Source organism: Chionomys nivalis, chromosome 5 (genome assembly GCF_950005125.1).
Source record: "Chionomys nivalis chromosome 5, mChiNiv1.1, whole genome shotgun sequence".
Classification (NCBI taxonomy): domain Eukaryota; kingdom Metazoa; phylum Chordata; class Mammalia; order Rodentia; family Cricetidae; genus Chionomys; species Chionomys nivalis.
The window spans coordinates 67,203,671-67,216,658 of record NC_080090.1 but is presented as its reverse complement, the minus strand read 5'-3'; the positions used below and the strand labels follow the sequence as shown (position 1 = coordinate 67,216,658).

General features: G+C 47.9%; 1 protein-coding gene across 10 annotated transcripts in view; it reads left to right on the top strand.

Moving 5' to 3' along the window:
* Nucleotides 1-11,921, top strand: part of Rgs8 (regulator of G protein signaling 8) — a 43,330-nt gene extending 31,409 nt beyond the window's left edge. For 5 of the 10 annotated variants that reach the window (XM_057770672.1, XM_057770673.1, XM_057770681.1 and 2 more), the window contains exons 5-6: nucleotides 5,158-5,324; nucleotides 6,882-11,921. In XM_057770672.1, the coding sequence (XP_057626655.1) occupies nucleotides 5,158-5,324; nucleotides 6,882-7,064 (350 nt within the window). In that variant the 3' untranslated portion in view covers nucleotides 7,065-11,921. The remainder of the gene's footprint in view (nucleotides 1-5,157; nucleotides 5,325-6,881) is intronic. The other 5 variants (XM_057770674.1, XM_057770676.1, XM_057770677.1 and 2 more) reach the window with 1 other exon arrangement.
* The last annotated feature ends 1,067 nt before the right edge of the window (nucleotides 11,922-12,988 follow it).

The window sequence follows — 12,988 nt, the reverse complement described above, 5'->3', positions numbered from 1 at the left end:
CACCGACCGATCTTTCTAGAGCGTTTTCCCAATACTCTAACGAGTGTCTTGAAAGCTCTCGCCTTTGTGCCCATGCCTCTGTCTTCCTGTCACTATCTTCTCCATCACCCCCTTCCTTCTTTCGTGCTGCTTCCTTTACCTTCACTTCCCCCGGCAGTTGAGGAGCTTCTCCTTGCAGGCCTTCCTTCCCTCCTCAGACTTGGCTCAGGTGCTGACTTCGGGTCCCTTCTCGGCACCGCGTCCTTTCCTGTCATATAACTCATCCACCACATCGTAATTGTCACAATTATGTCTTCTTTTCGTCTCAATCTACCTTTTGATGGCATATTGGTCACTTCCCTTATTGCTGAACAAAGTATCTGGCAAAGGCATCTTAAGGAAGGGTCTGTTTGGACTTACGGTTTGAGGGCGTAGCCTAGCATGGTGGGAAGTCATGCCGTCAGAAGGGTGAGGTGGCTGATCACATCGCATCCCTACTCAGGAAGCAGAGACAACTGCTCCTGTGGAGTCCACGGTGTGCACAATACCTCATTGTGTCTGCTCCCTGCCCCTGGTGGAATGGCTGGGTCACCCAGCAGGGTGGACACACGATCAACAAAAATACAAAAAAAGTTGTTATTCCAGTGGTCTGGGAGTTAATGACCTTACTCTGTAATGCCGTGTGTTGTCAGGAATGAGGCCAGGCAAGTTGCTTCCCAGCTTCCATATCCTCCGAAAGCTGGAAGGAGGAGAACCACATCAGGGACCACACTGCAGGTGTGAGCTTTCTGAGTTGGAGAGGAGGACTGTGCCTTAGAGAGCTGGGGCTGTATAGATTTCCCTTAACAGAGAGCTATTGCCAATAGCATGCAGGAAAGCAGAAATGTAACATTCCTTATCTGCAGCTACATTTACTGGATTCTCAAGCATCTGTTTTTGTTTAGAGGAAAACAAAGCAGCAAACTTGAATTCTCCCATTTAAGGAATTTAGTTCTCTCTGGCTTAAAAAGAGTCACAGGCTCCTCTGAGTCACATCCCAGCTCTTCTAGACGAGTGGTTCTCGACCTGTGGGTCGTGGCCCTTTCACAGGGTCACCCAAGACACCCAGAAAACACCTATATTTACATTTCATTCATAACAGCAAGATTACAGTTATGAAGAAGCAATGAAAATCATGTTATGGTTGGGGGTCACCACAACATGGGGGTCACAGCGTTAGGAAGGTTGAGAACCACTGGGCTAGATAAATGTGCAGTTGAAGTCTTCCATGTTCACCTCTTTCTCTGGCTGCAGTGGGAAATGTGAGGATGAGGCAAATATCACACAACTCTGCCTGTCTGTGACAAGAGATCTTGTTGAGATGCAAAGTAGTACCCGGGGGCTGTGAAGAACAGGAAGGGAGGAAGAGAGGGACCTGAAGGGTTGATCAGAAGGTGTAGTTACAAAGGAGCAAGAAGTTCTGGGGCACAAGGACACAGCAGGGGGACTGTATATAACAATGTCTTATCCAGTCAGACATGATGGCTCACACTTGTAATTCCAGCACTTTCGAAGGTGAGGCAGGAGGATTGCCATTAGTTTGAGGCTGGTATGGGAACATAGTAGGTTCCAGGTCAGCCTGAGCTAAAAAGGGAGACTCCCTCTCTAAACCAGAACAAAACAAATGTGTTAGACATTTTTAAAAGTTAAAAGTATTTTGAAAAATTTTACCACCAAGAAAGGGTATTTAAATGTTTGATTTAAATATTATACAATGTATAGAACAAGTATCATCTCATTATCATCTATGATTTCCATGTTTTTATGCTCATTTAAAATAATTTTATTAAGAAAAATAATCTCAGCCAGGTGGTGGTAGCGTACCCATTTAATCTAGCACTCAGAAGGCAGAGGTAGATGGATCTCTATGAGTTCGAGGACAGCCTGGTCTATAGACTGTGTTCCGGGACAGACTCCAAAGCTACACAGAGAAACCTAGTCTCAAAAAACCAATCATCATCATCATCATCCCTTCAGGGAAAAATATGGGGGCATATGGGGAGACTCTGTGGTCCTTGGGTCTTCCTGTGTCCACCGGAGGTCTCTGCTCAGAGTCCTCCCTTGCTGACCCACCCCTTCTGGGCTCTTAAGGTCATTGATGCTAGGAGACTTGTAAACAGTGTCTCCTGGTGCACACACTTGTAAACAAATCTGAGTTTACTGCAGAGCAGTATGGGAAAACATTCATGTCTCCTCCGTGGGGAACTTGAGGGCATAGAATGTGGGAGGGGCCCCAAAGAGAGCACCTACAGCATGCTAATGGGCAGTGATTTTATGATGGTTCTCTGATGTATCCCATCCAACTTTTGCCTGTAGCTTGGGCCACAGACAGCATCTTGAAGAGAACAGTCTGAGATCCATATCCAACCGTGTGAGTGATTCTCAGACCTGACCATTGCTACTCACCGTTTCACCTCTTGGATTCCTAGCTTGCTGTGTTCCTGCTGTTTTCTTGAAGGGGTTTGACTTATGTCTGAGTGGGCATGGGAGGTACCCAGAACATCTCTCTCTGGAACCTAAATCATGTTACTCCTTCCTTCTCTGGCACAGGGAGATTTTTGTTTCCATCCTGCCTAGTGTGAAGGAGCCTTACGTTATATTTTGCTCTCTCCACTGGGTATGTCCTGGCCTGTGGCACTGTGACTTAAGCCAGCTTTCCAATGCAGTGGACAATGGTGTCCTTCAGCTCAGAAACTTCCAGGATGGGATGATAAATCGCAAAGCCACCTTCATTTCCTTAAGCACTTTAAGACAGCCTCCACGCTTAAACCTATGATTCAAAGCTTAGCTCTGGGAGCCCCAGGGAAATGCTTTTCTTTCTCTAGTCCCGGTTGTAGCTTCTGTGACTACTGTTCTACTGTGGACACTGAAATACCTACTTAGGGCAAGGCGTGGTGGTAGCCCCAGCACTCAGGAGGATGGCAAGTTTGAAAAAGGCCTAGGCTACAATGTAATAGATCTCTGTCTAAATGAATAAATATAAACAGAAGAAAGCAAAGATGTAAAATGATTTTTTTTTAATCAGGAGAAATAAAAATGTTTTAGAATAAGCATTTTAGGGCCAGTAAGATGGCTCAGTGGGTAAAGGCGCTTGCAGTACAAACCTAATGACCTAAGTTCCATCCCCAGAACCCACATACAAGTGGATGAAGAAAACTGACTCCACAAAGTTGTCCTCTGACTACCACATGACACATTACACATTACCCCTGTACATATCATACAAACACACATAACAATAATGATAATAATAAAAACATTAAAAATGCACCACCAGTCCACCGAGTCGCCTTGGCTAGTGCCCTCTCCTGGCATATACCAGTGATTTCCAGGTGCCCATGTCATTGATGACATAGAATTACAAAGCGCTGGTGCCTGGGAGACAGCTTAGTAGGTAAGACTGCTTTCTTTGTTGACAGCCTGAGTTCAAATCCCCAGCACTCACGTTACAGGTCCACCCTGACTGCACATGCCTGTAGTCTTAGAATTGGTGAGGAAAGACACTTGATTCCTGAGAGCTTGCTGGCCTTAGGAGTCAACTTAGGTGAAACAAACTTCAGCCTCAGTGAGAGACCCTCTCTCAAGACACCCAGCCTTCTGTTCTGGCCCCAGTATGCCCATTCACAGGCGTGTTCACCAGCGCACACACACACACACACACACAAAGAGAGCGGGTGGGGTGGTTGAGCTAGGATTAGGATTAGTTGTGCAAGCCTGTCCTCTCAGCCAGGCCTCACTCAGGAAGCTGAGGCAAAATTACAAGTTCGAACCCTGCTTGGGTTATGGAGTTAAATTAAAGGCCAACAACAAAGTAGCAAGGAGGAGAAATGCCAGCCACCTCAGTGGTAGATCACTCGCATAGTATGCTAGAGGATTTGGTTTAATGCCCAGTACCAAAAATGGTAACATAAATTTTACAAAAAACATAAAAATGGTCATTGAATCATTTTTTCCCTTCCAGTTTGGCACCTTATTCTAGGGTGCTCTTCACTTTGGGGACCCTTTCTGGAAAGCTGTCATTGTCATCACACCAAGAGTTAGAACAGCTGACTGCAAACTTTTTCAAATAAAGCACGGTTGGAAGCGCAGCCCATAATAGCTGTCATTTCCCGCCCCGCCCATCGGTGTGAACTTAAAACACTGTTTGGCAGTACTATGACGTTGACTAGTAAGAGGAAAGATTGCATTAGCCATTAGATAAATAGGCAGAAAAATTATTATCAACCTCAATTAAAGCCTATACTCTGGGTCAGTGAGAGGTTTAGCAGGTAAATGCACCTGTTTCACCAAGCCTGAATACCTGAGGACCATGTCCAGGACCCACACGGGAAAGGAGAGAATTGTCTCATGCAAGTCGTCCTTTGACCTACACACACACGCACACATGCACACACACATACACACATGCACACACACATGCACACACACGCACACACATGCACACACACGCACGCACATGCACACACGCACACACATGCACACACGCACACACATGCACACACATACACACACACGCACGCGTAATTTTAAAAACTTTTTAAAAATCTAATTTGATAGGCAAATTTCAAAGCAAAAACAAATAGACTGAAACACAAGATACATGTCCTCAAGTGTTTTCTAAAAGACAGAGAGTGCTATATATACTCGCAAAAGACTGTATTACGGGCTAAACTCCTGTTGGATGTGTTTCTGATAGCGGAAAAGGGTTGGCCTGAGACATCTATATTCCTGTCCAGCTGGTCTTACAATGGCCCATGTTTTCTCTCTGGTGTGGACTTGGCTTAGGGCAGAGAATGAACAATGCCTCTCATCTTGGCCTGAAGAGCAATCCAGGCTCACCTGCAGACCTCAGCCAGCTCTGCATCGATGGATGGCAGAGTTTGTCAGAAGTGACAGAGCATACCCACCGCTGTCATTACTATGGGATTTTAAACACTTCTGTCTGATACTTCATGCTGGTCCTTGGACAAGATGCACTGCTTGCTCTGAGGGTAGCTATGCGTCACGGGGGGAGGGGGAGCAGCAGATTTGGACAGTGAGGACAACATCACAATAGTGCTGTTTCTCCCTCATCTGCATTCTTTGGTCTTAAGCTTCTTTCTCCCTGTCTGCTTTGTCACCTCTTCTCCGCATCTGTAGATGGGGTGGCGGCCTTCCGTGCCTTCCTGAAGACAGAGTTCAGCGAGGAGAACCTGGAGTTCTGGCTGGCCTGTGAGGAGTTCAAGAAGACCAGGTCGACTGCAAAGCTGGTCTCCAAGGCCCACAGGATCTTTGAAGAGTTCGTGGATGTGCAGGCTCCACGGGAGGTGTGTTGGGCATAGCAACTGTCCCCTGAGGTCTTGGAGGGCACCTGAGCCAAGTCCCCAGGATTTCCTCCTGCCCCAGTGGGCCTCCCAAATCTGGTGGAGCTGATGAGAAAGGGGTAGCTTTGGAGGGGTGAAAGACCAGACTTTTCAGGAAAGGAGCCACATTAGGAGTGTTTTTGCTGTCTGCCCGACATGTGTTACCCAGGCTGTGTTGCCGCAATGATTCCACAAGGGTAAATTCCCTGGAGCCCGTGTCTGTTTTCCTATTAAAATCAGCGCAGGGGCGGCTGAAATAACTCACTGAGTAAAGACACCTGCTGCCAAGTCAGGTGACCTGAGTCTGATCTCCAGAACCCACGTGATAGAGGAGAGAAATGATTCGTGCAAATTGTCCTCTGACCTGTCCCCTAACAAACAAACATGCAATAAAAAGTTTTTAAGGGCAGCATAGCAAAAGGGAGTAAGAACCCTCTTTTGAAGGATTTTGCTAGCCGTCTCAGTCCTGCCACTATGTGCGATCATCCTGAATTCATTCAATCTCCCTGAGTCTCATTTTCCCCAGTGTAAGAGAGGATAATGCCATGCACCTTTCAAGGCTACTCTAAGTGTTAGAGATAAAGCACCTACTGAGTGTTTGCCATTGCTCATCAACAAATATTTATAGTCACTTTCATTGCTGTATTATAATTATATATAACCATTCTGAGTTTTAATATGGCGTTCCCCTAGGGAAGGGTTTAATTGATGAGTGGGTTGCTATTTGTATTTTGGTGGTTAAGAATGAGAGGGAAGGGCTGGAGAGATGGCTCAGTGGTTAAGAGCTTTGCCTGCTCTTCCAAAGGTCCTGAGTTCAATTCCCAGCAACCACATGGTGGCTCACAACCATCTGTAATGAGGTCTGGTGCCCTCTTCTGGCCTGCATACATACAAACAGACAAAACATTGTATACATAATAAATAAATAAATAAATAAATAAATAAATAAATAAATTTTTTTAAAAAAAAAGAATGAGAAAGTTTAGGGGAACCTTCATTAACAACTGGCTTGAGACTCAACTTACTGTGGTATGAAGATTCTTGATTAGGATCTGTCATTTTGAGGATTATTGCCATGGTTCTAGTACTAATCCACCTACTTTAGATAAACTTTGTAGTCTCTATATTATTATCATTATTATTATTATTATTATTAGACATGGTCTCTTTACATGATACTGGCTGTCCTAGAACTCACTATGCAGACCAGGCTGACCTCAAACTCACAGAGATCCTCCTGCCTCTGCCTCCTAAGTGCTGGGATTAAAAGCTTATGTCACCAAACCCAGCTGGTCTCTCTTCTCTTCACTCACCTTATTTTCAATTTAAGACTGTTTGGACTTCAGACTCCTGCTGGAATCCCAAGGAACAAACCCCATAAAATCAGTTTGAGAAGCATCCATGACCCTAAAATTGTGAAATACCACCATTGGTGGTTGTTCCGTAGCTTGGGCCCATTGTCTAGTAGGTGCCTTGGCCTCCGGAGGTCTGTGACCTTGCTCTCTCTGTTTGTATCTCCAGGTGAATATTGATTTTCAGACCCGAGAAGCGACGAGGAAGAACATGCAGGAACCATCCCTGACTTGTTTTGACCAAGCACAGGGCAAAGTACACAGCCTCATGGAGAAAGACTCTTACCCCAGGTTCCTGAGGTCCAAAATGTACTTAGATCTGCTGTCCCAAAGTCAGAGAAGGCTCAGTTAGACCTCAGATGGGGACTCTTGGAAGTCGTTGGCTTTCCCTTCCCCTTGCTGCCAAGACCATATTCTAATGTGAAACGCCCTAAGTGTTCAAAGGCGCTGGGGCTTGAGGTGGGAGGCTGGGGGTGACCAGGGAATGAAGGGCTGTTCCAAAGTATGACCCAGCTTCTGGAGCTGGGACGCTCTTCCATTTACCCAGATTTATGTTTTGGTTAGAGGTAGCAGCGCTGCTGACATCCATCTCTGGGTGGGCCAGTACCTGGCCCTTCATACGCCTTCCATCATCTCTACTGAGAAGGCAGATTCACTGTGCTGGGCTATTTGTAAATAATGCAAACGCAATTCCCATCACCTCCACACCATGCCCTCTCCAGCAGGATTGCTGATCTTCACCTGGTCCTCTACCCAAGGGAGGAGTAGCTAGAAGACTCAGGTTCTCACCTGGGATTCGCGGTCACGAACCGGTGGTCCAACCTGAGTACCCGGACCTCACAGTTTAGAAGAGAGGTCTCTTGGAATTTCAGATTCCTAGCACCATTGACAGGTGACCTCTGACAAAGGACGTATTCCCTGGAGTTGACCGTGTCTTCCATCTCCACAGGACCACTATGGGAGGAGTCTGGGGTCCCTGCTTAGCCTAAGGAATTCAATGAACTTCCCTACACTTGGAGCTCTAGAGAGGGTCTAGGGAGACTCCCCCCATGACTTCTGAATGGAGCTGTCCTTTTGAAAGAGAGACCTCGGGAATCTTCCCCAATTTATCGAGAACTTTTCTAGAAGTGGAGTGACCAGGGAATGTAGCATCGGCGAACTTCTGTGCAATGAGCCTCTGTAGAACCTGTCTGTTGCCTAACGCATTCTGTGCTCTCACCTCCCCATGGTGTCACACGTCCCTGATCTCTAGGGCAGTTTGGCGAAGGGAGGTGAATTCCCACAGCATGACAGCTTTCCTAGTGCTCTCCTGCCACGCAACCTCCTTCTTCCATGTAGGCCATGTGACCACGATGGGGGATAATGGGATCCTAGGCTGACACTCCCCTTGCAGCTGTTTTCCTGAGCACACTTCCTTAGAAAGGGTCCACTCTTGGCTATTGAGAAGTAGCTGCCTTCTTGGTCTGGCTTTTGGGACTAAACACGAACTGGAAAGATCACTGTGAATACCAGGCTGTGGAAACTTTCCTACAAGGCTTGTGTGTACCCTGGGATATCTTGGAAGTGCATCAGGATACACTTTCTTGGAAGAGCCAGGAGCAGCATGGAATCTCTGCGGTAATCCGGGAGAAATCTGACCAGGAAATGGAAGACGGGCCAGGAAGCTGCTGGTGGACTGGATCACAGAGATTGTTGGCGGAGGCACTACTTGGGATAATCCACAGCTAGTCAACGTGGGTTCACGAAAGAACCACAAACTTTTCAGCTTGAGCGAATGAAATAGTCCATGGCCAGGCTGCCCTGGATAGCAGGTGGAGGAAGGCTGGGCTGACACTCTGCTTTTGTGGGAACCTAGCCCTTCTGGGATATTCTAGAGTTTGAATTCTGGTCTTGGAGAATCAGTTCCTTCCTTGGTAGTAGCAGACAAGGCTAAGAAGTCACATTGTGTTAGTGCCAACTGCCCTCCGAGTGGCACAGTGTCATCTGTGAGTGGGTGTTGGTGTCTGTGTGTGAACCTCAAGGAGAGATAAAAAAAAACACCTGTTTCCTAGGCCCCACACTGAAGAGACCCATGGCAGGCACAGTAAGAACTATGAAGCTTCAGATGGCGTTCCTAGTTAGGTCACATAGATTTTCCCACCCTGATATACAAATATTCTTAGCTAAAGCTGCCAGAGTTAATGTAATGATTAAATTCTCTAACAGGGTATTTAAAACATTGTTTACATATGAAGTGAGCATCTGCTGCCAATGCTACTGTCCGGTATGAGGTGCATAGAAATTGGACCTGCAGTGATGGAGATGTCCTGGGGGAGGGGCTTCTCACCACTTGTGCTACCTTTATGCAAAAAGGCCCCACATGCATTGTGTGGCACCCTCATTTGGGGCTAGAGTTCTTGCCAACTATTGGTGGAATGAAGGCTGCAGATGGTGATGTCACGACACCCCAGTGACACCTTCCCACGTGGGAGGTACAAAGGACCAAGTTTGGGTATCCTGAATTCTGTAGCTAGACAAGGGCACATGAGTCTGTGTCTTTGTAGAGGAGTAGAGATTGTTCTATTTGTGTGTGTGTGTGTGTGTGTACGAGAGAGAGAGAGAGAGAGAGAGAGAGAGAGAGAGAGAGAAAGAGAATTGTGAGTCTTAGGTTGTACACTGCAGACATGATCTTCCCATGTGGGCAGCTTTTCACATGTCCTAGCTCCCCAGCTTCTCACAGAAAGCACCGAGTTTCTCGCTCTGTTACCTCCTCTTAGCCGCTTTGGTCATGCCAGCCCAGATTTTGGTTTGTGATGAAACAGAAATGTTTACAACATCTAGAGCAATATCCGAGCATACCTCATCTCTGAACTCCTGTGTCTCCCAGTCCCCGCCCCTCATCTCTTCCCCCACGAGCCTCATGCACCTCCCCAGCTTGTCATCACAGATGCCACTTCCATTTAATGTCTTCCTTTGCTCCGGTCATACAGAATGTGCTGATGACTGGCCCCGAACTCAGGCAAGTCCCCGCGGCAGCAGCAGGACACAGCTCTCCATCCCTGAGTGGCGTACTGGTTCCGCTGAATTCACTTACTTTGGTTCTGGTTTGTGGTTTGCTGTGGCTCTTGTGGACTAAGTCGATCTCAGTCATTGACAGCTTGGGCACTCTGGATGGAATGGGGGTTAATCCTCTGTATTTATTATTAAACATGAGCTTGAATAATAGGGATCACCTTGAAAGCCCCTTACAAATGCTAATTCCCAGGTTCCACACTCAGAGATGCTGATCCTATAGATTTAGAGAAGGAACTCATAAAGCAACATTTAAAAAAAAAAGAGTTCTGAGTTTGTGATGGCCTGTGGGCACTGGACAAAGATGACCCAAGCTGGTGGTTCTCAACCTTGCTGCTCACTAGACTTAGAATAGTTAAATCAGAGAGGTTTAGTAGGAGCCAGGTGGCGGTAGTTTTTAAATGTTCCACTAGCAGTTCCAATGTGCGGATGTGGTCAGGAAACAGCTACCTACGGAATGAAGAGGAGCAGAACTGAAGGGTAAAACACAGCAGTGGGGCAAGGCCTGAAGGCAAAAGGCAAATGACCAGCACCCCTTGTCTGCTTGGCAGCTGACTCTTGAGGGGGGTTGCTTTGCGCCTCTCAGTCTGACTTGTTCCTCTGAGGGCATGTTTGGGTTTACGCTACATGTACTAATTGGTAGTATGTCATGTTCGCCAAGGTGGAGAATAGGAAGGGCGCTGGGCTGAGAGCTGTTTTGCCGGGCTTCCCCTGCCCTTTTCACAGTGCTTCCTCCAGGCTTGTCTCATGAACCCTAACCTTGTTTGTTTCTGTAGACTCTTTATGTCTAGTCCTTTTGTGTCAGACTGTGTCTCTGAGTAGGGTAGTGGAAATACGGGTTGTGAGTGAGGAGTGTCTTCGTAGTGATGATCAGGATACAATGGCTTCCAAGTTCCTCTGTGGAGGTGTTTCTTCCCGGGGAGGATCAAATCTGGGAAGCTTTTCTGAGACCGCAGTAAGGTGTGTTTTCCCCCCTTCAAGCCCTGAACTTTTTCTCTTTAGTCCCATTTGGTTAGGCTGCTAGTTGGCTCTATTTTCTGGTGCTTTCCCAGACCTCGCTGCTCTGAGAAAACAAAGCTGTGAAAAGTGAACGCTCCGCCCAGGTGCTTGTCCTGGACAGGGGCCCCAAGCCCCGGACAATGGAGAAACTCTCTGCGTGAGAGCTGGGGGAGGATGGGCAAGGGGGCACCTGAGGAAAAGGGACAGGGCAGGAGAGCCCCCAGCTACTAGCATGGTAGTTGCATCTCCGTGTCCCAGAGGGAAAGCTGAAAAGAGACACATTCATAGGCAGGATGGTCTTCTAGCAAGGACAACCCTAGAACTCCGCCGACCCTGCAGAGGAGCTGCGATTTCCCGCCCTTGCCTTCAATCCACCAAGTGTCAGCTCTTCTTAAATCCATACCCATCTAGTTAGAACAGAGGTGGTGCAGTCATTACTCCTGACCCTGGGAGCCTGTGCCACCATGTCACTTGGCACGAGACTGAGGAGGGAGAAGCCAAAAGGAGAGATGGCTTTCTGTCCCTGTGGCTTCTCAAGGAGCCGACGAGATGCTGTGAGCCTACAAAGGGAGACCCCAGGATGGGACTAAAGGCCTCACCAGGTTTCCGGTTTAGAGTCCTCTCAATCAACTGTCCATTTCTTGAACTTAACCCCTCCTCTCCCTCCCCTCTGCCAGGTTAGAAAAAGGCGACTAGGTTCCGCATGTGCACTGACCGCGGTAGCCTTAGCTGGTCACTCACGGAGCACAACAGGTTTATAGCAACTCATCTGCCACACCGACCGCTTGGCTGACGGAGTCTGCACTGAGTTGTTTCATCACCATGTAAAGTGGAAACATTCAGCATTCAGCTTTACTATACACCGGCTGTGAGAACATAATAAACAAAACCTGAACAAGTGGCCCTTCGCTCTCTGCCCACATTTCTGGCCATCTGACTCTTTATGAGGCAACTCTTCACACAACACATGGATTCCCCAGGGGGAGCATGTGGCCCTCGCCTGCGGAGGCTGGCACGGGGCTGGCCACCAGGAACAGCATGGGTGTGGCTAGACACGGGTTGGTTGAGAATGGTCTGGGGCCGCGGAGGGGGGTGGTTCTGAGGGTGACTTTGAAACTGTGAAGTGCTATACAAATGCCAGGTGGTATTTTTATTTGTGCCACCCACGGCTTGGAAACGCAGGGAGAGAAAAGACTGGGGATAGCTTGGGTCTGTTCAGCTGGGGCTGTCTGAGAGCGCAGTGGGCTCACATTGCTTGTGGCTTGGAGCTTGCTTTGTGCAGTGGCGAGTCCCTAGAGGGTGTGGCGTTAGTCATCAACCCTTTGTGCCTGGTGCTCAGGTCCTGCTGAGGGGACAGAGGGAGAATGAGACACTGGCTCTGCCGGCAAGGACTTATTCTTCAGGTGGGGCGAAAAGATGGAGCTACATGAGACTTTGATAATCCAAATAAATTGAAATTAAATTAAGATCAGACCAGACAAGGTCTGGCTTTAGTGGAAAGTAGATTTTTCTTCAAAGGTAAAAACTTTCCGGGCTAAATGACAAAGGGATTATTATGCAAACGGTGCCCTCAGATCCCAATGTGCAGATCAGGAATGATGGCAGGGCAGCTGTAGAGTGGAGCCCTCCCCAGGAAGATATGTGACGGCTTCCTCTTTTCCCTGTTTCCCTTTCTACTCCTCTTATTGGCAACTGAGATCTCCATCTCCCGTCTTCAGGAGAGGGTGGAGGTGGTGGTTGGGGTGGGGGACAGAAGAAGAGATAAAGGAGGTAAAGGACAAAGTTCTCACGTCTGGTGTGGCTGCCATCTAGCCTGGGCTGTGAGCTCTAGGCCCGAATGGATTCTGGTGTGTCCTAGTTCACTGGTGACCCTGTGTCTCTGGGGACACCCCTTACAGCACCATCAATGAGAGTGACTTCCCCACTCTGGCTGTACCTGCTTCTTCCTGGGCTGTGCCCTGTGGTTTGGTGGCCCCCTGTGGTCTGCCTTCTTCCACAGGTCACAGGATGACCCTGTGCTGGCCTTCACGGAAGATGTTTACCACTGATCCTCTGGGAATACTTAGGCCTGACAAAGCAGGAAGTGGGCTTTGTCTGGCAGCCAGGCTCCTTAATCAGCATGACACAGACATCACTGACTTTCTGGGTTGAAATCAGACCCCCATTTCTGGGCTTCAAGTGTCAGGGGCACTTGCCAGGCTCTTCAAGGGACCATGGGACCTGCTC